Source organism: Microtus oregoni, unplaced genomic scaffold (genome assembly GCF_018167655.1).
Source record: "Microtus oregoni isolate MIOR12 unplaced genomic scaffold, Mior012 000134F_ref0000037, whole genome shotgun sequence".
NCBI lineage: Eukaryota > Metazoa > Chordata > Mammalia > Rodentia > Cricetidae > Microtus > Microtus oregoni.
Window position 1 is genome coordinate 61,496 of NW_024544778.1, and position 25,684 is coordinate 87,179.

The 25,684-nt window shown below is 54.5% G+C and overlaps 1 protein-coding gene across 6 annotated transcripts in view; it reads left to right on the top strand.

The window, feature by feature from the left end:
• Nucleotides 1-25,684, top strand: part of LOC121444607 (brain-specific angiogenesis inhibitor 1-associated protein 2) — a 65,725-nt gene that overhangs the window by 28,041 nt on the left and 12,000 nt on the right. For all 6 annotated transcript variants that reach the window (XM_041646467.1, XM_041646468.1, XM_041646465.1 and 3 more), the window contains exons 4-7: nt 12,405-12,466; nt 13,045-13,116; nt 13,612-13,749; nt 25,127-25,279. In XM_041646467.1, coding sequence (XP_041502401.1) covers nt 12,405-12,466; nt 13,045-13,116; nt 13,612-13,749; nt 25,127-25,279 — 425 coding nt within the window. The remainder of the gene's footprint in view (nt 1-12,404; nt 12,467-13,044; nt 13,117-13,611; nt 13,750-25,126; nt 25,280-25,684) is intronic.

The window sequence follows — 25,684 nt, forward strand, 5'->3', positions numbered from 1 at the left end:
ATCATAGGTTTCTGTGACATAGTTTAAAGCAGTCTCAAAATAAAATAAAGCAATCAAACAAAAGCACCAAAAGGGGAGGGGGAAGAAGCATCCAGGTGTGGCGGCTCATGCCTGTGATCCCAGCACCGGGGAAGCCGAAGCAGGATGATTATCAAGAGTTTGAGTCTAGCCTAGGGCTCCATGAGTTCCTGTGTCAAAAGACTAAGAGAAGCCAGGCCGTGGTGCACACCTTTAACACCAGCACTTAGGAGGCAGAGGCAGACAGATTTCTGTGAGTTTGAGTCCAGCCTGCTCTACAGAGTGAGTTCCAGGACAGCCAAGGCTACACAGAGAAACCTTGTCTCAAAAAACAAACAAAACTAAAAAGAAAGAGGGCTGGAGAGATGGCTCAGCAGTAAAGAGCACTTGCCATTCTTGCAGAGGACCTGGGTTCAATTCCTGGCATCCACACAGTGACTTCCAACCATCTGGCGATGTTCATGTGTACATATGTGCACATGCAAACAAAACACTCATATATATATACACATATATAAAATATATATTGCATACACATGTGTATATATGCGCACATGCAAACAAAACACTCACATATATATATAAAATATATTGCACACACATGTGTATATATGCCTATATACACACATGTATATATAATATATATAATAAATCTAAAATGTATATAATAAATTAAAAAATTTAACTAAAAGTAACTGGTCCAAACTTTTAATAACCAAAGGCTTTTAATAACTCTGTGGGCTTTTGTTATACTGCCCTTGGTATATGTTGGTATACATTGGAAGCATTTCACCACCTACCTGAGGTCTCATGAGAACAGTCACATCCCTGGAGACTGGGCTGAGTCTTGTCCCAGATAGACTAGCCAGCTGAAATGAGCATGTTGTGGACGATCAACATCCGCACAGTGTCCTAGAATGCCAGCTCCATCTCTTTAGTGTCAGAGGACAAAGATGAAAGGGACACTGGGCACAAGTCGTCAGAGAGGCATGGTCCATGGGACAGCAGCCCTCAGGAAGGCCATCTGCTGGTCTCCACCCGGGGAACTTCTGTCAGATCCGGAGCATAGTTGGATCCCAGGATGGATTTGGGAGATGTTCAGCAGAAGTTTGCAGTGTCTCCGTCTCAAGAGCACGTCTTTCTGCACAGCACACAAACGCTGTGCATCCTTCAGGCTGCTGAGCTTGTGTTGAGTGCGGGTGACCCGGGTGCCTGTCCCTGTCTGCCCTGTGAAGGAAGGAACTTGCTCATATCACCCCAAGCCTGGCCGGTGTGTTTCGGGGTAACACTGAGTGCATTTCTGGTCGCCAGCGCTGGGGTGTTTCCTCAGGACTCCGAGATGGCGCCACACAGGCCTGACAAGCCACATTGCTAACAAGGGTCTTTGGGGATACACTCGTTCCCTTGGATCAGCTGGTTCTCGGGAAATTAGCCCAGAAAGAATGCAATAGACTCTGTTCTAAGCTGCGGGCAAGAGCTTGAGCTCTCATACTGAGGGTGTCAGACAGCTTCCTGACCTGGTGTCTAGTTTGCTTTACTAAAGGAGCTTGGTCACCATGAATAGGAGTGGGAACGTGGCAGCTGCCCTCTGTGGTCCTCACAGACATCAGGTCCAAGAGAAGATAGACAGGACTGAGGACCAGCAGGTCTTGCTAAGATGCTCTCTAGTGAATGGGGCAGGGAGGGGTCCTGATGTTGTTGGAGCTATGATAAGTCTCTGGCCACTCATCTACGTGGGGAGGACATTGGATCAAGTTCCACCATCTTTGTCTGTCTGTGCAACAGCCACATCAGAGAGAGCCTATAGCTGCTTTGTGTACCATGACTCAGAAGCATGTGGTCCATGGCCAACCAGGATGCACTGAAAATTCCCAGATGGGAGCAGTCCCCTGGATGACACTGGACCAGGGGTCTGAGCAGGCAGAATGCAAATAGTGGCCAGTGACTCAGGACAGTGGACACTGGATTGGAGCCTGGGCTTGGCCCTACCTCTCCCTGCTTTTCTCAAAGTCCGAGCACCCATGGTCCAGCTGTTGAGACAACATGGACATCCAGGTGACACTTTGGACTTGTTTTGTTTCAGAACAACATGCCTGTAAGAGCTGCTGTCTGCTGCCATCACCATGGCAACACAGCCATCGATTTTCTCTCGGTCACCCCCTGGCCACATTCCACTCTGGCCTTTCCATAGGTGGAAGAGGAGCTGTACTTCTGAAGAACTGGCGTCTGGAGAGTAGCTGAGGGAAGGCAGGATTAGTAACTGTCCAGGGGGCCCCTTGACTGTCTCACCTCCTGTCCGCCCCTTTCCCGCCCAGCGGTTTTAACAGCATGGTGTCCTGGCAGCCCCCTCTGTCTGTCTTCACCTAATGAGAGCTCTATATCGGGGCCTTGTTCAGGCTATGTTAATTAGCGCTTGGAGGTGCCTTTCTGCTCTGGAAGCCACCAGAATAATTGAACATTGTGGATATTTGCTCCAGAAGGCTCTGGAAGGTGGAGGTGTGCTTACAGCCAAGTTTGAGCAGCTGACCCCTGGCATAGAGCCCCTCTGCCACCGCGGAGGGGATGCCAGATCTGGCTCCTCCCCGAATGACAGGGGTGCCCAGCAGTCGGGCACTGTTGTGCCTGAGTACCCCCTGATGACACTCCACAGCACAAGCGCCCTGCTCTCAGGCTCTCTCCCCCGTTCTGGGGACTGGAGCTCATTCCAGGAGGGCTGAGGCAGCTAGGGTCACCTGAAGGTTACAGACGCCCCCTCTCCAGGCCCTGCAAAGCTCACCTGGTCTGTAGGCTACCAAGAGCCTGTCTCCTGTCTCCACCCTTGAAGGCTTTGCTGAGGATATGGGGAGCATGTCAGGCACTTCCCTGCCAAGGCGGGCCTGAGGGAGGCTGTCCCTCTCCCAGCACAATGCCCATTTGCCACTGTTACAGCTTCCAAGTCAAGCTGTGCTTGTCTTTCCTTCTGGATAAGGTTGGGCTCACAGGGCTCGTTAGCTGCTGGGTCCAGTTTCCTGACCCGGAAGGATCTGACTGATTCGCCATGTTCTGCTGGTCTGCCCCGACACTCCATTTTCCTATGCTTTGCTCCGGGGAGGGCCCAGGGGCAGAGTCCTGATGGTATAAAGAAAACTTAGCTCTCCTTGATTCCCACCGTCTACTGAGGCTCCCCCATGAGGTGCAGATAGAGTGCCTGGTCCAAGGGTCGCACTGAGCTTCACGACACGGGCAGTTCTCCGTAGACTCCACACTGACTGTGTGAGCGTGTCATAGGGTCTAGCTGAAATCCCTGTAACTTTGCCACGACACTCATCCCCGTGGGAGCATGTCAGAGGGCAGTACACAACCTCCTCTAGAAAGAGGGCACCGAGGCACCTGCTGTTTAGAGACCCTGGGGGCTCTTTACTCTTTTTCTCATGCCTCGCCCACTCTGGCTGCTCTGAAGAGGGGACCGCCCAAGGTCCAGCCCTCAGCAGGGGTGCTGTGCCTGTGGTATTGGAGGCAGGTGTCATCCAGCCCCTGCTCACCAGCCTCTTCCCCGAATCAGGAGACCTGGCCCCGGTGACTCTGGCAACCGGGTATAATATCCACTCATTGCTTAGCCACCTGCAGTCTGCCAGGGCCTGCAGCCCTTCCCTATAGGCCCCGTAGTAATTGAGGTCTGTTACTCAAACCACCCTCTTCTTCATGGGAACAGCTTTAGCCAGCAGATGGGCAGTGGATCTTGCTGCTAGGGAAGGTGGTATGCTTGGGAGACCGTGGCCTCACAAGGACCCTTGTTGGGCCACCCCTTTGTGTTTGATGCTAGCTGTCTTCTCATAGTCTTACCCACCCTCTCGTACCATGCCTGGAAGCCTGGGGTGGAGACCGCCTCCCTGTGATCACCTGAGTTTCCTTCTGGAAACAAGTGCCTGGCAGATCTGCTTGGCTGTTGGCCCAGGCCGATGGCACTAGTGAGTCCCGGACTTTGGTAGTGCACATGGAGAGGGATGCATCTCTTGCCTGAGTCCTGGCCTCCCACAGAATGTGCCCAGCCCTGCAGAACAACAGTCCAGTGATGTGCAGCCGCTCACACTGCACCCCGACCACTGCTTTACCGTAGATATCTTCATGGGTCTGGGCTGCGTTGATAGCAAAGTTTGCTTTTGGTCCTGGGGACTAAACTTAAGTCACTGGGCATAGTGACAAGTGCTTATACCCATAGAGCCATCACACTGAACAAGTGTTTCCTTCTAAGGTCTTTTTTGAAAATATTGTGCTCTCTCCATGCAGGATTAGGAGCCCCTCATCTGGGGACTGGGGCGGCCTTGGGTGGTGTCTGCAGGTGTCTGTACTCCATTCCCCGCCTCCTTCAGTCTCTTAGGTTCCTCCTTCCCTGCAGCATCTTGTCGTCTGCACATTATAAGAACACTGTTGTTTCTGAAAGAGAAAAGTAAGGCTGAATGTTTTGAATTTTTATTACATTCTTATTTTTGTGTGCACATAAGCATGCAAGGTGTTTGGGGGGTGCTGTGGAAGGACAAATTGCCAGAGTGTGTCTCCTTGTTCCGTACACCCCCAGGATCAGGCTCAGGCTGTCAGGCTTGATGGCAGCGCCTTTACCTGATGAGCTGTTTAGCTGGCCCAGGACTGAGTGTTTTAAGGCACAGTTGTTACAGAGAGTACAATGTAGGGGACACTCTGGAGTATGAGGTGAGGGCCCTGGCGTGCTATCCTCATAGGCTTGCCCAGCACAGAGCGCAGGCACATGGAGTGCTGGCTTGTCCGCAAGAGCAACAGGAACAGCTGCATCTCTGCTCTGTGGGTTTAAAGGGGACCCGTGGCAACCCTACTGTCAGGACACTGAAGATGTCCTGATGTGGCAAGACGTCCTTGCTCCTAGGACACAAACTGGGATACTGAGCTCGAGGCAGTTACAGTCTCTGCAACTGGCTCAGAAAAATCACATGCACGTGCTTAACGTCAGGAGGAGCACTGAGCAATGGGCGAGCCTTAACACTTGGAATGGAACTGTGGCGAAACCAGCACTGTCCGCTGTACTGTCTCTGTGGCTCTCCCATAGACTCTAGAGGGTGGGGTGGGGAGACCATGTGCCTGCCTCCCAGCCACAGAGCCACAGCATCCCCCCTTTCATCTCCAGGCAGCTTCCCACCATGGGAGCTCCTGGGAGTGGCTGTAGAACCAGCCTACCCAGGATTCACCCACAGCTGCAGCCAATGGTGTGGCTGAGTCTGCACTGCCAGCACTCAGAGTCTGAGGAGACTTCCTGGTGCTTGCCAAGTTCAAGTGGAAGGTGAGGTCTGCTCTATTTAGAACTGGGAAGAGCAGCAAGGCAGGTCCCACTGCTGCTGCCTGAGGCCTCATCAGCCACTGTCAGCCACAGGTATCCCCAGAACCCATGCCCCACCCCATCTCCCATACCACTCCCCAGAACCCGTGCCCCACCCCTCTCCCGTACCGCACCCCCCCCCCCCCCATTCTGTTCCGAGTCTCTATGGCTGGCCTTCCCAGGCTTCTCTGAATGTATCACAGGCCCTCTTACCTATCAGTCCAGATGGTTTTAAGCACCTGAGTTTGGGTGGAGACGCCTGAGGTCTGCCTCTGCATAGGCTGCTCCCTCAAGTCTAATCTTTCCAGAGTTCTGAAGACACCACCTCTGTCACCTGTTCATGTGCATCTGTCATCCCCACAGTACCCGCCACCTCCAGGGCACTGTCTTCCATGTCCAGGGCCCTTCCTCTGACTGGGGCTTGCTCATGATCCTGCGCCCTACACTGCCTCTGCAGGCTGCCCCCCGACTCTCGCCTTCAGCCTTACTGGAGGTATGAGGACTCCCCTGGAAGCCATGTGCCCCTTAGCCCATTTCCTTCTTGTTACGAACTCACTGGGCACCCAGTGGTGCCAGCACTGCTTCTTGAGTGCCACCACGTCCCTCAATTTCCCAGCTGCTAGCCAGCCTCGGGCTCCGCGTGTAGCTGTCAAAGCCTCTGTGCTTTTCTGTCGGGTCTTGGATACTGCCCACGTTGATCTTGAACTCCTGGTCTTAAATGCTCCCCTTTCCTCAGCTCCCCAGGACCAAGCAGTCTGGGTGTGTCACACTGGGTCTGTGTAATTTTGAAATCGGCCTGAAATTAGTTAGGAATAGAAGCAGACGGGACTGAGCCCTAAACCTCAGAATTCCAACATTTGGCCATCCCAGTTCCTGCCAGGCGAGGGCAAGCCAAGATGAATCGAGTGTTACCAGGAGCAAGCCCTTAGTTTACCCTCCGGGAGGATGTGGAGCCTCCAGGGAGAACTGTGTTCTTGGTTTATCTTCAGAATAGTCTAGGAGTAGCCGGGGCAGGGACAAGGACAGGGTTCTTAGGGGAAATCCAGACCAGTTCAAGCCCCTTGGCCACCTTGGCAAGTTCCACCTCTGTGTGGGGAAACCCTCAGTCTTCTAAAGTTCCTCCAGTCTTCAGATGGCCGTTGTCCTGGCAGAGGTGTCATAGTGGCAGAAGTGAGACCCCTAGTCTGCCCATACACTAAGTTCTGGCTGCCGGTACCCTTTCTGGCTGTATACCTGAGAGGGCCTCAAAAACGTGTATCGTGCCTGGCACACTTCCTAGCACTCAGGAGGTAGAAGCAGGTGGATCTCTGAGTTCAAGGCTAGCCTGGTCAACATAGCAAGTTCCATAATAGCCAGATCTACATAGTGAGACCATGTCTCACAACAATGACAAAAGAAGGTATATCACAGGACTGGAGAGCTCACTAAGAGGTTAAGAACACTGGCTGCCCTTCCAGAGCCCCTGCATGGCCACTCACAACCATCTGTAAGTCCAGTTCAGTATATTCAACTGCCAGTTCTGGCCTCCATGGCACCAGACACACCTGTGGTGCACAGATATCTGTATATCTCAACACGCGCGCGCACACAATGTTAAAAAGCATGCAGCAGGAAGACTGATCACATGAGGTCATACTTAGGGCTGTCATGACCCTGTAGGCCTTCCGCCACAGCTGCCCTGGATGCGAACAATTGAGCTGGACAGTTTTGTGTTAATTTAACCCAAGCTCTCAGAGGAGAGAACCCTCTATTGAGAAAACGCCTCCATAGGATTATGCTGTAGGCAAACCTGTGGAGCATTTTCTTAATTAGCGATTGATGAGGGAAGGTCTAGCCCATTGTGGGTGGTGGCAGCCCTGGGCTGGTGGTCCTGGGTTCTATAAGAAAGCAGGCTGAGCAAGCCAGGAAGAGCAAACCAGTAAGCAGCACTCCTCCATGATCTCTGCATCAGCTCCTGCCTCCAGGTCCCTCCCCTTTTAGAGTTCCTGTCCTGAATTCCTTTCATGATGAAACTCAAGGTTAGACTTTGATGATGTGGAAGTGTAAATCAAATAAACCCACAGGTGCTTTTGGTCATATCTCATCACAGCAGTAGTGACCCTAAATACAACAGAAATTGACACCAGGAGTGGGGTTTAGGAAGAGCTCTTACAGAATGACTCCATATATAGGGATTTGTATATATAGAGAGAGGAAGGAGATTTATTAGAATGGCTTACAGGCTGTGGTCCAGTTAGTCCAACAATGGCTACCTACCACTGGAAGGCCCTAGAATCCAAGCTGGATGTCACTGCTGGTCTTCGTATGCCCCAGAATCCTGAAGTCGATGCTAATGTCGGTGAGAGGATGGACTTGCCAGTGAGTGCAAGCAGTCAGGCAGCCTGTTCTTTCCACCCAAAGAATGTTAATTGGCCAAGGAAAGGGAGTCTCCTAGGTGTGGTTGCATACACCTGTGTCCCAGTATTCAGGAGGCAGAGGCAGGAGCATCGGGAGTTCAAGGCTCTCTCTAAGGCTATATAGTGAATTTGCTCCTGACTCCAGCCTGAATGAAATATGTGAAATCTTATCTCCAGAAATCTTTAAAACTGAGGCTTTGGGGTGACATGCAGGGTGACTCAGACCTTTTAGCTGCTTGACTCACTCTACATTGGTAGAGGCTGAGGAGGGTGTGGCCTCCTGCTATGGCTACCTGTGTTTTTCAACTTTATCCCAAATGTGTTGTCTCTGGCACCCACATGTGCTTTTGGGGGGATCTTACCTCCTATGTTCCCCAATACTTGGGGTCCTGGAACCCTCCTGTGTCCAGCTGTCCTAGCCCCAGTGCCACCCTCTTCGGTTACTGCTCCCTCCTTTGATGCACAAAGGCTGACTCACTACCCTGGCATGCCAGGGGCTTCCGTCTCTCTGGGATCTGCCATGCCAGGGCCCTGGGTTGGGCCACCTGCTGCCAGTCACCCCTGCTGATACTCCACTCCCTGGAGAGGTTCATGAGGTGGCAGCTGTAAAGATTTACCTCCCTCATTCACTGTTTGCTCTGGCACATTGGGCCTCGTTCGTTTCCCAATCTGATCCGGTTTTTCAAGTTTGGGGCCCACCTGTGCTGTGGCCCTGGCGCTCTAGGTCCCCAGGAGATGGGGTGGATTCTTCCCGTGGCTGGAGAGGTGGCTCAGTGGTCAAGAGTCCATACTGCTTCTACAGAGGACCCAAGTTTGGTTTTGAGCACCCATGTCAGCAGCTCACAGCAGCCTGTAACTCTAGCCTCAGGGATCTGATGCCCTCATCTGGTCTCCACTCGTGTGCACATACCCCCAACATCATTACAATAAAACATCTTTTTCTAAAAGGAAGCAAGCCTCTTCTTTGTAGCACAGCACACCTGGAAGGATCTTCCTGGGAAAGGAGAGGGTGGGAGATCTTAGAGCCCACAATGAGGGCCCAGCCCTGCTTCTTTCTCTGTCCCTCCTGGCCTGCAGTCCTTCAGATGCAAGAAGTGCACAAGGGCCAATGGACAAAACTTCTCATGGCCTCTGGCAGAAATCAATACCCCTGGCTGCAGACTCCCCCTCTGCCGTGGGGTGCTCGGGGTGGCTAGTTGTGCCTCTCCTGCATGTTGTGCTCATGGTACTCCAGGGGTTAAGTGCTGGCGGCTGTGCATGTTCAGGCCCTACTGCACGTGGCTTCCTGCAGCTGCCTGTAAAATGCAGTTTAAAATTCACCATGTGGGCTGATCTTGCACGGCACCAGCTTGCATCTCTCTCTCTCTCTCTCTCTCTCTCTCTCTCTCTCTCTCTCTCTCTCTCTCATATGCATGCACACATGTACCCTGTTCTTTGCCTTTGCCTAGGTGGGCCCCTGCATGCATACCCACCATATGTGGGGGTGAGGACAGGCTACCCAGCTGGGGCTCTGAACTGAGGGTTCTAGTGGATAAGGACACTGCTCTGTGTCTGAGTGTTGACACATCCCAGATGGAGCAGTAACTGCTGTCCTCTTGGGTCTGACACCCATCAGCAGAACAAAATCCTATGAGACCCTTCACACACCCGTGGGTATCGGGAGTCCCCTGTAAGGATCTGCGGTCTGATCACACCACTCTCTGAGGTTCCTGGACTGGCGTGCACTGCTCTCTGTTTGGTCTTGACATTGACTCGTCATTCTGGCCCTAAAGAATGTGGCCAGAGGAAAGAGCAACAACCTATAAGGAGATCTCTAGCTTGGTCGCCGCTGCCCCATTCCTCCTCGTGTAGACCTCACAGCCATTTTGAGGGGCTGGTCGCACAGGCCAAAGGAAGGGTGAGTGGGCGTAATCCAAAGTGAGAGAGTAAGGCCAGTGCTGCCAGGGACTCAGGTGGGTTCCCCTGCCAGGCCAGACTGCATACCCATCGTGGTTGCGTGCTTTCCCCCTGGGTGTAGTTATAGCTCATTCCCAGGTGTCTGGAATGTTAAGAGCCAGGAGATAGACCCCAGACCCTCTGAGTCATGAAAACATGATCAAGCAAAGCCCAGAGTACTTCTGGGTCCTTCCTTGTCTTGGGGGCAGCGGGTTTCCATCCTATGGAACTTACAGATGCAGAAAAACACAAAGGACCCTAGGACTTGCTACTCGGGGGCTTGTATTTCTTGCTTGCACACTGGTGGCTTCTGGTCTGAGTGTAGAAAGCTCTGTGGCTTTAGGTTTCCCACGAGCCCTGTTCTAAGCATGTGGGACATTGCCCTGGTGACCTGCTGAACGGTCGACATGCCTGGGCACGTGTGCTGGTGGCAACCAAGGCCGTCCCCATGGGGACCGTGCCTGTGGCCCTACCTCTCCCCTGGCCTCATCTATTTATCTCAGCAGCAATAAGGGACCAGGTTCCTTCACAATAAATTCTGTCCCCTTGTGCTCCCCAGTCCCTTCAGGCACAAGGGAGTCCAGGTCCAGAATGGGCCAGGAGTAGGACTTCCGTCCTCTTTAGAGGGGTCTGGCAAACCTGAGGCCACTTGCCCTGACCCTTGGTGTATAAGTTGTCACTGACTTTGTGACCACAGCTTCCTATTGGCCATACACAGTTATGACAGGGATGCAGTTTCTGGGGTGGTCATTGTCCCCTTGCCATAAGTGTTAGGCTTCATGCAGGTCTGTGGTCATACACCCAGGGCGTGGTGCCGGGCAGACGCCTGTGCTGTTTTTACCCCTGGCATCCACGGTACGTTTATCCAGGTGACCCAGGTGGTTTGCTCACAGCTCCCGCCCAGCTGTTATGTTTGCCCTTTGCCCACAAAGGATGACCTGCAGGGCGGTGGTCAGCAAGCGGTGTGGGGCTGGTATGGTGAGTCGTAGATCTGGCCACTGCCCACCCTGCTGACCTGGAGAGTCCTTTGCTACTGACGGTGGCTGGTGTGGCCCCACACGCGATGCTAACTGGTGTAGGAAATCTGTGCAACACCCGATCTTCAGTCAGTGCTCAGTGTCCCTGTGGTCATTGGAATTAAAACAATAGCTCATGGGCAGAAGAGGGTTCCCCAAGAATCTGGCCTCCCCAGACCTGGATGAACTCCCCAGGGGAAACTGATGTCCCAGAGGAAGGCACCCTCCAGCTAAGGCTTCTGTTGTCAGAGGATTTCTTCTGGTTTCCAGTTGGCGACAGTGGATGACAGAGGGACTCCTGGGGAGAAAAGTCCTGCGCCCGGACTTAGCAGCATACACTCCAGCCTCCAGACACAGACATGGGTCTCCTTCTCCGTGTCTGTCCATAGCACCCAGCCAGGGTCCCGGACTTCCCCAAAAGTTACCAGCTAGTTGCCAGGCAGGCAAGTGGAACTAGACTACTGGGTTTCTCTACACAGGAGGAGATGAGAGAGTCTGCCCTGCAGGCAAGATGGCCCCGGGCAGAGAGGGCAGGCAGCCTTGTTGGTCTTGGTTAGAGGCATTGTGTGCCTGACCCGTTCGTTACATGTCTCCTGTGGCCAGCTGAGCATGACTTGGGGTCTCAGGCCCCTGGAAAAAGAAAGGGAGCGGGAAACTTGTGCTCATTTGACAACGGGAGATACATGACAGGTCAAGGGCTCCTAACCACGACCCTTCCGGCTGCCTGCCCGGCCTGAGCCGTCATCCTTAGGTGTGGAGTGGGAGGCAGGTGCCGGGATCTGATTTGCTCATTGTTGGACTTAAAGGAAAGTGTGCGGGGCCCTTGCTCTTCCCTTCTACTTTCTTCTGTTGTGTGCTTGTCAAAAGCAGGAGGTGGTTATTGGCAGCTTAGTGTCGGCTCTGTAGATGGGGCTCAGCTCAGCTGGGCAAACAGACACTAGTCCAGCCTGGAATGTGTGCCCCAGGCAAGTGATGTCCCAGCTAGAAAGGCCCTGGATGGTATTGACTGATGAACCTCTATTGTTTCAGTTTACCCTTCACGTGTAGGCCAAGCCACATCAGTTCCCCGAAGCATTGGTGTCCTGGGGGAACATTTATGGAGCCGTAGCCATGCCCAGTGCTCCGTGGCACGTGAGCCTAGGCCTCTGCCAAGCCGGTCCACAGCACCAGCCCACCAGCTCGGCTGACACCACGGGTCAAAAGGGCACATTCTTCCAGGGCAAGTGGCTCTGAGACCACTTTGTCCTCCTGGGACTCATGCCAGCTGAGGACCCAGGGCCCAGAATGCCTTTCTCATGCAAACTGGCAGTGAGGCCTTGGGTCAGAGAGGGTGGTTTTTCTGTGCCTTGCACAGGAGGTGTGTCTGCTCTGGTGTGTGGCTCAGTACATCACTGGCTGGTGTGAGGTCTGTGTAGGTGCCGTTTGTGATGCACGCGGTTAAAAGCCTGTCTGCACAGGGCCTCCCGCCACATGTCCCTGCCCTATGTGTGTGCTTCCATGTGGACACCTGAACTGCCCATAAGGATGCCAGGCACGCTAACTCAGATTCTAACCCCTCATCATTTTAGACTCTTCTGTTCCTTCTTCCCCTCCCACCGGGCTTTTTTTTTCCAGAAGCTCCTCTGTCTAGAGTCACGGACCTTCTGTGGTGTCCAGTATTTAGTCCTGGTGTAGGCTCAGTGACTGGAAATATCTAACCCACTTTCTTTCCTCCAGGGGACGTCCTCTTCCAGATGGCTGAAGTCCACCGGCAGATCCAGAACCAGCTGGAAGAGACGGTGAGTGTGGCCTCTGGGACCTCCACCTTGGGTTCCAGGAGCAGACATGGGTGAGCAGTTGAGTCCTCAGCTGAAGAGGACCGGCTATGTTCTTTATCTGTGTGTCTATTGGGACTTCCGTAGCTATGCGGTCAACACTCAGAGACAGGAACACAGGTCACATGAGTTACAGTGATCTGCCGGGAAGATGACTGTGTCTTGGGGTCCCGGGAAAAGAAAGGAAATCAGGGCCTCATGCTCGGGTGGCCACGGGGACCTGTGATAGGTCAGCCGTGGAAGGGTCACTAGTGCCTTGATGATAGCCCTAGCCAGGTCCCCGTTCTTGCTGCTCATGGGTGGCAAAGTCAGAGTTTTCTCTCGATTCAGGTTCAGTTCCTTCAGCCCTTACCTGAATGATCCATCAGAGGGAGGGTGGTGGAAATGGGGTGTCCAGGCTTGAAAGACTCCTGTCCCATCCTCACCTTTGGGAGCCTCCTGGCCCCTTGGGGCCTGCATGGTACCGTGTCCAGGCTGGCTCTGCTCCCGTTGCCTGCGGCATGTCTCACAGCTGCCTAACAGTGTTTCCTCCCTGCCTCCAGCTGAAGTCTTTCCACAATGAGCTGCTCACACAGCTGGAACAGAAGGTAGAGCTGGACTCCAGGTACCTGAGTGTAAGTACAGTCTGCGCCGTGCCTGCTGGGCCGCCATTGCCAGGCCTGCCTCTGCCTCTGCCTCTCCTGGGGATCTGTCTCCTAGCTGGACTCCCACCCTAGTGGCCTAGAGAAGAGCCGTGTGCAGCTCCCCTGCCTCTCAGCCTCTCGTCATAAGCCCTTGGCTTGTACCGTAGGACCCGCTGAGTGCCTTGTCTGTGTCTCACTGTCCTTGCCGCTCAGCCCAGGCAAGTCCGGTACCCACCACCCAAGTTTATGGCCTTGCACCTACCGTTAGGGCCAGGGAATGAGGACAGGCTGCTTCCAGGTCTGATTTTGGTCTTGGAGGGTAGGGATCTGCCAGAGGAAGACAAGGAGGAGGCCTGCAGCTGTGGCCCCTGCCTCACTCTGGCCAGCGGGAACCTGCTGTGGCTAGGGAGTGGGGAGGATGGAGGAAGGGGCATCGAGCGGTCTGCAGCACTCACAGGCATCCACGGTTGTGTCGTGGTTCCCCAGGCTGCACTGAAGAAGTACCAGACAGAACAGAGGAGCAAAGGTGATGCCCTGGACAAGTGTCAGGCGGAGCTGAAGAAGCTCCGCAAGAAGAGCCAAGGGAGCAAGAACCCTCAGAAGTACTCGGACAAGGAGCTGCAGGTAGGGCGGCAGCTGCCAGCACACGGGCGCGTAAAACTCCAGGCTGCAGCTGTGGCTTCATGCCCCTTTCTTGGCAAGGAAGAGCTTCCCTATCCGCCCATGAGCTCACTAGGTGTCTGTCAAGGGAGGGGGAAGCCCCCAGGTGTGGCAAGGCAGGGCTGGATTTCTGGAGTGACAGCCTAAGTCCTTGAGCCAGAGGGGTGGTTAACTCAGCAAAGATGTTGGGAAGGTTCTCGGCTACCATGCAGAGGCTCAGGCTAACCCTCCCCTTGACCCCTTTGGATTCCTGCCCAGGAGCCAGACCCCAGACTGCTTTTCTAACCAATCTTTGGTCACCCACTCCAGGCTGGTTAGTCAAGGTCATCTGAGGCAGATGGCCCTGGAGGCTTCCAAGGGCTGGATTCACGGCCATTTTCTCTGCCACTTACATCAGAATCTAGGACAGTGTCCTGAGACTGAGCAGGCCGAGAAACCCCTCACCTACTCTTGCAGGCCTAGCTGCACAGATAAAAAGGTGTACCGCAGGATACCCAGTGTTTGTAGAGGAGCACAGGGCCTGGAGGGAACAAGGTGTGCTCCAAGGCCTGGGGTCCCCACTCTTACCTGTAGCATCAGACAGCACCCACCACCCAGGCACGTTCCTGCCCAAGACATGTGATTTTCCTCTTGTGCCCATAGTGCCCCTGGCATCTCCCCGAGGCCCAGGGGAGTGGGGAGGGCTGAGGATGCCAAGGTGGCCTAGGAGAGTTGTCGCTTAGCACATGCACTCCTGATGGGGAATTTCACAGGCCCATGGGGGATTCTGCCCTGAGTCCATCTGTCCTAAACAAGAGAGCAGACCTGGACAGCACTCTTCACGGGAAGGGGTTGCCATAGCAGGAAGCTTACAGTCCCTGCAACCTGCCACTGCAATCTCACACATACAGCTTTGGCAACAGGATGCCTTCCACCTCAGGCACATTTTCCTGAGTCCCGGGTCTTTGTTTTGATTATCTGTATATGTTTGTGTGTGTGAAGGTACATGTATATACAGGCACACATTCATATATGTGTGTGCAGAGGCCAGAGGACAACCTTAGGTCATTCCTCCTTAGACTCTTTCCGTCTTCTTTCCAAGAGTCTGGCCGACTTGAAGCTTGTCAAGTAGGTTAGGCTGACTGACCAGTGAACCCAGGGATCCACCTGTCTCTGCTCCCCAGTGCTGGGATTACGAGTATAGACCTAGGTTTATTGTGTGTTTTTCAGTGTGGGTTCTGGGGCCCACACTCAGGTCTTCACACTTGCAGGGCCAACACTTTATCGACCTAGTACAGCTCCCAGCCGTGTTTGGTTTTTTGTTTGTTTTTCAAGATAGGGTTTCTTTGTGTAGCCGTGGCTGTCCTGGAACTCACTCTGTAGACCAGGCTGGTCTCAAACTCACAGAGATCCTCCTGCCTCTGCCTCCCGAGTGCTGGGATTAACCAGTGGTATGCACCACTCCCGCCCAGCTTACGTTGTTAGTATTTTTAATGACCCTCTGTGATCCATGGCTGCCTCCAAGGACATGTTCAGGCTGAGGCTGTCACACAGGGGACGCTGTGAGCCTTCTGGGGTTGTTTGTGGACAGCCCCTCAGGTGAGCTGCAGGATTAAGGAACAGATATACATTCATCAGTGTCCAGCTCTTGGTGCCTTTTGTCAGTTTACTCTCAGACGGCCAACAGACATCGCCCTGCTGCCTGAGAGGGGAGCAGGCTCTTCAGTGCTGGTATGGGCTGTGCAGGTGTGGGCCACGCAGGTGCGGGCTGTGCAGGTGGGATGGCTCCTCAGTGCAGGCATGGACCATGCAGGTGTAGGCCATGCAGGTGTGGGCCGTGCAGGTGTGTGCAAGTGGGATGGCTCCTTAGTGCAGGCATGGGCCATACAGGAGGGCTTTCCATCTGTGAGCACACAACCTCGAGGGAACCTTCGAGGCACCAGTTTAGCAGCCCGGTGATGGGCTTATCTTGTTTACCCCCTGGTGACAGCCTTATTTAGACACTAGACACTGTAGAACACACGTAAAACCTATAGTACAATGGGCTTTAGTAGATCGGTAGAACTGTACAACCGTCGCACCAATCTGCAGCAGTTTACCAACCTAAAAAGAAGCCCGTAGCCAGCAGCATCCACCCCCGTGGCCCCCACCCCCACCCATCACCTACGCTCCCCACTCGAGAACACCTACCTGCTTTCTGTCTCTGTGGATCTCCGTGTTCTAGACATCAGCTGCCACTGAGTCACACCGTGTGACTTTGAGTCTGGCTTCTTGCACCGAGCTTGTTTTCAAGGTCTGTCCATGTTGAGCACGAATCAGCCAATCTCCCCTCGCCAAGTCAGTGTTCTCCCATCCACAGTTGAGTGGCCTGCCTTGACAAGGGTGGCGGATCCCTTTTCTTCTCAGCCCACGCTGCCCAGGCAGCCCACGCTGGGGCGAAATCACTGTGAGTTTCCATCTAAGGCTGCAATGTGACTGGGACCTCACTGAGGGTATCCTGAGACTCAGGGAAGGACAGGCTAAGTGTGAAGGCCAGAGCTGCAGTCTCCGTTTCCATCTTATTCAGGTGTGGCTCAGAGGGCTCATCTCCCCCCTTTCTCTCTTGCTTTCCTTTTCTTTCTCTCAGGCCTCCTCTTCCCCACCCCACTAATGTCAACCGTCTCGAGAAAAACTCAGTCCAGTCTCTGCTGTTGGTCACAGAGCCAAGGGTAGAGCTTGTTCCCCTCAGCTGCCTGTGGCTGTGGCTCTGGACTTCTGTATGGCACCGGCAAGGCTTTTTCTTGCAAGTAGAAAGGCCTGCTGACTACTGTATACTCCGGTCCTCAGCGGCTGCCCAGGACTTTCTGGGTGTCTGCTTCCCTTGGGGCTGTAGTGGCCACCTCCCCAGTGGGTCCTGGTTTGACCTGACAGGCTAGGTGGTGGAAGAGACTTGGATATCTTGCCCTGCTTCAGCACTTATGGGCTTTGTGGTTTTGAGCAAGGTGAGGTCTTTCACTTCCTAGCCCCTGAGTCATACCATGTGACTTTGTGCCTGACTTTCTGCTTTCAAGGCCGTCCATGGCTTCCCTACTGTTGATCACGAGATCATCTCTGCACGGCTTTCAAGGCCGTCCATGGTTTCCCTACTGTTGATCATGAGTTCATCGCTCTTTTTCACACACGTGAATCACGGCTCCTACTACCTGTGAGGATGCTGTAGGTACCCAGCATGTTTCCCTGGAACTGCCGCTGCTGTGGGAGGTCATCCTGATCATATGAAGGTGTCTCCTGGTAGACGTGTGTAACCCCAGACTCAGATGCCTACCCCTCAGGCTCCCGCGTCTGAGTACATCAGCTTAGGTCTGACAGGACGAGGTGTTCCTGCCCCTTCTGTAGGTGTCCTCAGAGGTCAGAGCAGATGCTGGTGCACTGGGGAAGGACAGTGACTTCCTACCCAACCTTGGTTGCCTGAGACAGTGAGAGAGCATGGCTCTGGGCTTCAGGCGACTGGAAGGGTGGCCTCCCAGTGAGTCCACTGCAAGCAGGTGCTGTAGCCATGATAGCACCCTGGGCTTGGGTGCCTCCTGGCTTTCTCTCTTGGAGGTGTCTCACGCCAACTTCTTTCTAGTTTCAGCCTTATCCAAGGCCCCCTTTGGCCTGTCCCAGAGCGTGGTTGCATAGAGTTCTGCCAGGCCCTTCTCTGCCCAAGTCCCAAGGGCTCTTACTCGGCTGCCTCTTGACTCCTGTACACGCCCTGTATTCCTCTGGCCCCTCAGTGGATGGCCTGTACTTACCTCGCTGTGTCGGTTTGGATTTACATGAATTGTTGCTGCTGTTGGCAGGCTGTGGGTCGGGGGGCAGGGTATTAGAGATTGAACGCAGCGCCTTATATATGTGAGGCAAGCACTCTGCCTCTAAGCCATATCTGTCTATACACCTGGATCTATAGAGAAGTTGGGTTTTTTTCGGAGGGGGGGAGCTTGCCCACCCTTCAACTCAGGACAGGTCTATGAGCTTGAATTCATCTGCCTCATCTAGCTGTGTACGGGCTGTGCTACCACCAGCCCTGACTGTTTTCCTGATGCCCAAGCAAACAGGCAGGGATGTTGTTGGTGTCTCTCACCTCATACCTTTGAGAGTAGAGAATGTTCGGTGTATGGCTGCCCTGGTTCTTCTGAGTTCAGTGAAGGTGCACTGACTGCCATATTGGAGTATCCTGTCAGCCTTGCTACAGCAAATCAGGCTACTTGAGAACCTTTGCCCCTGGTGCAGGTCCTACCGACTCCCAGTGCTTTGCAAACAGCCAAGGGTCCCGTCTGACTTATGTATAGAGCATGGCTGCCGGCAGCTAAGCAGGAGCTTGAGGCTTTTCGGCATGGCAGCATCTTCCCCTTCAAGGGAAGGAAATATCTGAGCATGTGAGTTGAGCTGAGCTGAACCCCACTCCTCTGCCAGCTCTAGACCCTCCACGGTGGCCCTATCCCTGCTCAGGCCCATCACTCCAGGTTGGCCTCACAAGGGTTGTTGTGGATCTAAAGACTTTAGCCAGGTGTTGATTACTACAGAAAGATCCTTTGCCTCCCACAGTTTCCTGTTTTGTTTTGTTTTGTTTTGTTTTTTTAACTCCTCCAAAGATGCCCCACAAGTGGGTCTAGTAGCTGAGCCCTGGTCAGCTGGGGGCTCAGAGGTCTTTGCTGGCTCCTGTAATGTCATGTCCACTGAACCTCTAGGTGCCTAGTAACATTATCAGAGACGCCCGTGTTCTGCCCTTGGGTGAGGGCAGGATTCTAGTCTTCTAGGGCTGCTGGAACTGCTTCGTAAGCTAACCGGGAAGTGGGACTTGACCCCACGCTCTGGGATGGCCTGAGTGTGTCTTGAGACCACAAGAAACATGGAAACAGAGGCCCTGACCAGGTCCACCTGTTGCTCCAGCCTGGGAAGGGCTTCCCCGCTCCCTTGACATGCCCTCTGTATATCTGAGGTTTCTCCGTTCTGCATGCCCCTCACTGGCTTGGCCAGAGCCAAGCAGGGTCAGACCATGGTAAATCTCAGGTTCAGAAAGTCAAATGTAGGCTAGTGTGGACATCTCCTGTGTGGAAGACATCCTGGGACAGGCACAGAGGCCCAGCTTGGGATCTGTAAGCCTTACCAAAGCCGGGGGCCCAACAACAGCCACTGCTGGAGAAGGGGGTGCTTGTATTTGGCCACCTTGGTCCCAGCAGCCCTGGTCTTGGTATGTGTGTCGCTGGCCTTAGCTTGTGCTTGTTGAGCATGGTTCCCTTCTCCGTCCCTGAGAAGTGAGCAGAATGTCCCAAGACCCGCTTTCACCGATCTACCAGTAGGGTCCCTGGTGTGGTTGGCACCTGGGACACAGCGGACACAGCCCGGCTGCGTATGCATGGTTCTTAGAGTTCTTGGGAACAGGAACTCCCAGGCAAGCCCAAGGCTGTTGGGCATCAGGAACTCACAGAGACAGACCCAAGCCTTCGGGAGTGCTGGCTGGGCACGCAGCCCCACCCTGTGCTGACCTCGCTCATGGCCTCCGGTGAGGCTGGACCATACCAGAAGGGTGGTCACTGAACACAGATGTTGTAGGGGACGGGACTGCTCGGCGCTAGGGAGGTATGAGGTGGCCAGACTCCGGCACGGGGGATGGCGCCTACGGCAGCACTGTCCGGTCTGCAGGTGAGAATTGCTCAGAACTGAACTTGCATGTTGAGAGCGCCAGAGAAAATTAATTTTAATTATAGGTCAGAGAATGGGAGCTCAGAAGCATTTGGGGCACTAACTGGGACGGGTAGTTTTATAAGAAAAGGGGAAGTTCTGAGAGCCCTCGCTCATGGCCTGAGGGACTGCCCTTCCCTCCAACACATTCCGACACCGTAGGATTGCCGCCAGGCATCGGGAAGCACACGTGAGGTAGGAAAGGGGTACGGTGACCATCTCAGCCCCCCTGAGGTGATAGGGGAGAGGTGCCTGGCTCTCTTTTACCTGGCTGGTATCCCCCATCTCCTCCCCCAGGGATGAGGTGGAGGTGAGGGCCATGCTGGCCCAGTAGCCGCAAAGCCTCCGTTAACTCCATAGTGTCGCCCAACCAGCCGGTATCCCGGGACTTTGTATATGCCTCTCTTTCCACTTGTCCCTCACGGGCTCCCTTTCCCCGCACCCAGCAGAGCTGGGTGTGCCGTTGTGTTCAGGCCTTCATTCCTTCTGGTTTTGCCCCATTTGACTCCTCCCCCAATCTAGCTCTTGTTAGAACAAGACAGGCACAGGTCTACAAACGACAGCCTCTGAGAGTGTAGCACGGCCTTTGCTTCTCCTGCTGGGTGACCCTGCCATCCTGTCCCTCAGATGGCGTGTAGGGAAACGGGGATTAGGACACACTTGGGCAGAGCCTGCCGGTGTGCTGCCTTAGGTGTGTGCTGGGCTTGGGCTGGGGGGGGGGGGGGGCAGTTTGTCTTTCCCTACACCCTTGTGCTTACTGAGTACTGAGGGAGACACAGCTGAGACGCAGCTTCGTGCCAAAGCCCCAGAAACCATGTAAGAGCCCAGAGAGAAGCAACTGGCTGTGGGTAGGCCTGACCCCATCCAAGACACTCTGAGACGGGTCTGTCCCTGGGGAAGGCTCTGGAAGCGCTCCTCCACCCGACCCTGTCAGTACAGGGTCCTCCTGTTGGTAGGGAGCATGCCAGGCTCCCTGTCCAGGCCAGCTGACCTTGGTCCTCCCTGAGCTGACGTGGGGAGGTAAGCAGGTACAGGCTAGCTGTGTAAAACGGGGGGAGTGGTCAAGGTCCTGGGTGGGTGCCTGCCTGTGGGGTGGGGTGGGGTGTCCGCAGTACTCCCACAGGGATCCCTGGGTCTAGACACAGGGGCCACTTTGGTGGCTCGACACTCCGGACCTCTCACTCGTGTCCCTCTGTGGGGTTTGTCTGTTCCAGGGGCCTGAGAGAAGGAAACAATTCTTTCTGTTTAAAGGGCTGTATAATTAACAAAGTAAAGATAAAATAACCGCCGCAGAGATCTTCACAGTACAATAGCAGAGGCTGGCCCGCCGGAGTCTGATGTGGCACAGGCCTGTACCCTTGCTCCGGCAGACAGTGGGGAAGTGCAGGCCTGGCACCCAATGTGGCCTCACCCTATAGCATCACATGGTCAGATGAGTACTGCTGCCAGGTCCTGGGGACCACCCCATACCAACACCCATCCCTTGGGGTCTCCCAGGGACAGCCTTGGCCTGTACCACCTGGCTCCATTGACAGGCAGTTTTGAAGACTGAGTTTCTAACACATTAACTTTTGGGGGTGTTTTAGTCACTGCATGGACTAATATGTCCCCATTAGAATAGCTAGTCCCACCATACAGTAGCCCCAACCCTGTCCTCCCATGGTCAGAATCTGCTTGCTCTGTCCACTGCCCTGGATGCCAGGCCTTTCAAACTGGGAAGGCCTTTCCTTGGCTTCTGTTCTCCAGTTGCTTCAGACAACACGGAGTGTCAGCTCCCCAGCACAGCCCGGGGCCCTGAGTTGTCCCCTTGGGAGTCCTGGCCCTAGTGTAACAGGGGGACCAAGCCTCACGAGCTCCTCACGGGCCGTAGGGAACCTTGGGCAGTCCAGGGATCCGACAGTTGTGGGAAAGCCTCAGTGGGTTAGGGTGAACCACAGCAATTTCAGATTTTTCTAGAACATCCATCCCCCCTCTGAGTCACAGGCTGGCTCTGGAGCAGAGGAGACACACTTTCCAATCACTTCTGCCTTCTCAGATTACAGGGCTGCTGTGCCGGGTGACTAAGTGGGAACCGTTCTCTGTGGGTCTCAAATGCTTTCAGCTGGGCGTTTCTATAGTGCCGTCTCCATAGCACCCAGCTAAGCAAGGAGCTGTGCCGCACCGTGGGGCGGGCGGGGACAGCAGGATCCTGGCCACTGTGGGGACAGGCTTAATGCCATTTTAAATGGCCCAATGCCAAGCCATTGGCAGTGCAGGCTGGGGTTGTGTTCTGTCCTCTGTGCTTTCCAGAGAACGTAGAAGTTCCACCACACCAGAGTGCCCCATCCACAACACCAGTAAAGGGACTCGGAGACCTGAAGGGCAGCCACCACCTGTCCCCTGTCCTCTACTGTCTTCCTCACAAAGGGACACTTAACTTGGCCCAGATTTCCAGGATCTTCCACAGTTTTACTGTCTGTGAGGAGTCAGTGGCCTGGAAAAGGAGGTCAGGGAAGTCGGTGGTTATTCCTAGACAGAAGTGGCAGCCACTTGTCACTGGCAGGCTTCGCCCGATGCCTCCTCTCCCAGGTCGGACTGGAGCTGATGATGTCAGCCCAGATGGGCGTGTGGTCCAGGATTCTTCCCTGCCTCCCAGCTGGGAATTCTTCATAGTCCCTCAATGTACTGTTCTGGGGCGGTGTCTCCCCTTTCCTCGAACCAACCCTAGGTGCCCAGGCGTGACCTGTGCGGTTACATTTAATCCTGGGGGTTCATAAGTAAGTGAAAATCTTCAAAGTAAAACAGCGTGCTCTCCTAACTGCCCGGCTGCCAGACCCACTAATGAGGCCGGGCCCCATACCAGTACCCTGCACCCCAGGGAGCCGAATGCTCTGTGTGAAGGTAGTGTGCAGCCTACAAACCCAGAAACCGCCAGTGGTGGGCTGGCTTCAGCCTCAGTTTGGAAGGTGCTGTTCTCGGGGCAGGGAGACCCAGGGGGCCCCGTGGCCTGGTTTATACTGCTGTCCTAGGTGACAGTTCCAAGTGGAGCCTCTTTCTGAAGTCCCTTGGAGAATGAAATGATGCAGATTATCACCAGGCTCTCTCCCTCCCAGCCAGAACCTTAGCTAGATTCTGCTGGGCCCTCCTGGCTACTGTCCTTGAGAAGGCTCTGGAGGAGGGCGGTGGCCCAAGGATCCACCCTAGCCTCAAGGACCTTGGACATTCCTGAGCTGGCCACCAAGCCAGAGAGCCTGCTAGCCTGCAAGTGCTTGTGTCCTGCGCGCGCACGTGTACATGTGTGTGTGTACATGTGTGTGTGTACATGTGTGTGTCCGTGTGTGTGTGTACATGTGTGTGTCCGAGTCTACCTGTCTGTATCCATATCCTTGTGCCTGAGGTCAGATCTTAGAAACTATTCACAGCCTGGTTGAGCCCTGAAGTCCAGAGTGCCCAAGTCCCAGACGGTTGCTGGGCTGGGGCAGAATGAGTGGGACCCAGGAAAGCCAGTGCTGGCCTTGCCCTCCTGGAGAGCAGCCCCCTCCTCCCTGACCCTGGTCATGCCTGACTTCATCTACCCAGCCTTTCCCGAAGCGCAGGAAGGAGCTAGCACCCAGGCTGAGCCTCCTCTAGGGCTCCCTGGAGTCCCTCCCAGCACAGCTCCTCTGGGGGCAACAAGGCTGAATACCCCGCCCCCTACTTCCCAGAGGACCCTGGAGTGCAGGGGAGGTTCAGGGAGCAGGAAGCCCTGGTAGGCGCATGTTGCATAACCAGAGGAAAAGTACTTGACGCTGTGGAGGAGAGAGAGGAGGAACAGAGAGAGGAGGTAATGGCTCCACCATCACAGCAGCAGAACCCACTGTCAGGCAGAAAAGTCGCTGTCACCCGGGATCCTGATCTCCCTTTACAGGGAAAGAAAGTCCCACCCTGCAGACCTGGTGGCTGGGCCCTGCTGCTACTCAGAAGACCAAGACCTATTCTCAGGGCCCACTCAGGCTGGTCCTGCCAGGGGAGAGGGCTGGAGTTTAATGTGGGGCCACAGGGGCAGAAGCTGCAAGTCGTGTGGGTTTGGTGACAAAGGTGTGGCAGGCCTTGACCTTGGAAAGATTCCTGCTGGCTGTTAGGCAGAGTTGGTTCGTTGGCCACTGTGAAGACCAGCCCCCACCCAGCTGGGCTTCCCCCTCTTCTGTCCCTCCAGCTGAGCCCTGTGTGGGGAGATGCTAAGGGAACAGCCTGCTCCAACCCCCTCTGTCGCCCACGGCTCAGCCGCCCACCCATGCTGAGTCAGAGCTCCGAGGTGGCTGTGAGTCAGCTGTGAGCACCCTGGCAGCTCAGGCCTGCCCCCTGCTGGAAGATGGCCATGCCGGGAAGCGCTTCTTCGACAGCTGCTGCTGGGCAGCAGGGCTGGCCCAGCTCTCTGCTCCGGGCTGGTGGAGTTCAGCCTTAGTGGGGCCTCTGCAGGGTGTGCACTGGAGAGGTGTCTCAGCGTTTTGTAATGGACAATTCCGGCTGATACCTGTGTGTGAATAGATCTGTTCTTGGCATTCAGGCAGTTCAATCATCACAGTTGGGTTTAACAGTTCCATGCGCTGCTACAGGGCCTTGGGTGCACACCCTTCCAGCCGGCTGTCCTGGAAAGACCAGTAGAGAAGTTCGAAGGGTGGGCGTGTTCCTTCCAGAGACAAAGCCCTGGACTGGCCTGCCACTGGTGCGTGTGCCTTCCCGTCTCTGGAAGGACTCAAGGAAAACTGGGCCCGGTGTGTGACCTGGGGCTCTAACACCAGCTGCCACAGCTTTTCTCTCAGACGGTGCTTTCCTGATTTCTTTTGCCTATGGCTGACTTTCTTACAGTGTGGCTCTTTGACCAGTACTTTCTTTCGGTGAGGATGGCTTGTATCTACTTTGAGACTTTCTTTCAAATTGTGAACTACACATAACTGATAGAAACCTCTTCTTAGTCATTAAGTCAACAGTTCAGCGGCGGAAGCGCTTTCTTTGATAGGTTGGTCTAAGAATGACAAGGTCCCATGTATCTAGGTGAGCCTCAGACCCCCTGGATAGCTCAGAAGACCTTCAGGAATGTTGAGTATACGGGCAGGCAGCACTACCTACGCCTTTTGTTGTAGGTTTTTGTGTTTTATTTTGTTTTTTTCAAGACAGGGTTTCTCTGTAACTTTGGAGCCTGTCCTGGAACTAGCTTTTGCTTAGACCAGACTGGCCTCGAACTCACAGAGATCCGCCTGCCTCTTCCTCCCGAGCGCTGGGATTAAAGGCATGCACCACCACTGCCTGGCTTAGGGCCACAGCTCTAATCCCTAGCACCCTCACAAATGCCAGGTGACCGTGGCAGCATGTACCTGTAGTCCCAGCACTTGTGGAGAGAGGGTCCCCAGGGCAAGCTAAACCAGTAGAATTGGGGAGCGCCGGGTTCCATGAGAGACCATGCTTCAGTGAATAGGGTATCAAGGAAGACACCAGTGTCAATCTTCTGCTCCATGTGCATGTGTAGGTATTCACATTGTGTGTTTATCAACCCAGAGGTCTGTCACCCGGGTCCTCCACAGGAGACAAGATCCTGGGCCACATGGACAGTCATGCCGAAAGTGGCCTGCAGGCTTAATTGCATAACTAAACCCAAGCAGAATCTGCCTTCAGCTCACCGGCCTGTCCCCTCTGCCCCCAGTACATCGACGCCATCAGCAACAAGCAGGGCGAGCTGGAGAACTACGTGTCTGACGGCTACAAGACAGCACTCACCGAGGAGCGCAGGAGGTTCTGCTTCCTGGTGGAAAAGCAATGTGCTGTGGCCAAGAACTCCGCTGCTTACCACTCCAAGGTGAGCTGATGCCGTGGCTGCATGGTCTCTGCCTGCTCCGTGCAACTGGCCCCATTTGCAGGAGGGAACTAGCTGGTCATGGACCCAGACAGTGTTATTGAGCATCTGAGCTCCCAGAGAAGTCTGTAACACTGGGGCGAGCATCCTTGTACACCTCAACCTGGGGACAGACTTCTAGAGGGAGAATTGCCGGGTCAGAGGGCATGGCATTTTGAAGACCTGCATTAGAAATGGCTGGGCATTTTGGTTGACTGCAATTGACTGCCTGCTAAGGAGAACTCGCAGTGGGATAGGTGTGAGGGCTTCCTGAAGTCACGCCTGGCTTTTCTGCTCCAGTCAAGGTCTGGCTAGACTGGTGGCAGCTTGAGAGGGAGTGCCCCCCGCCCTCCTGGCTTCTGGAAGTGT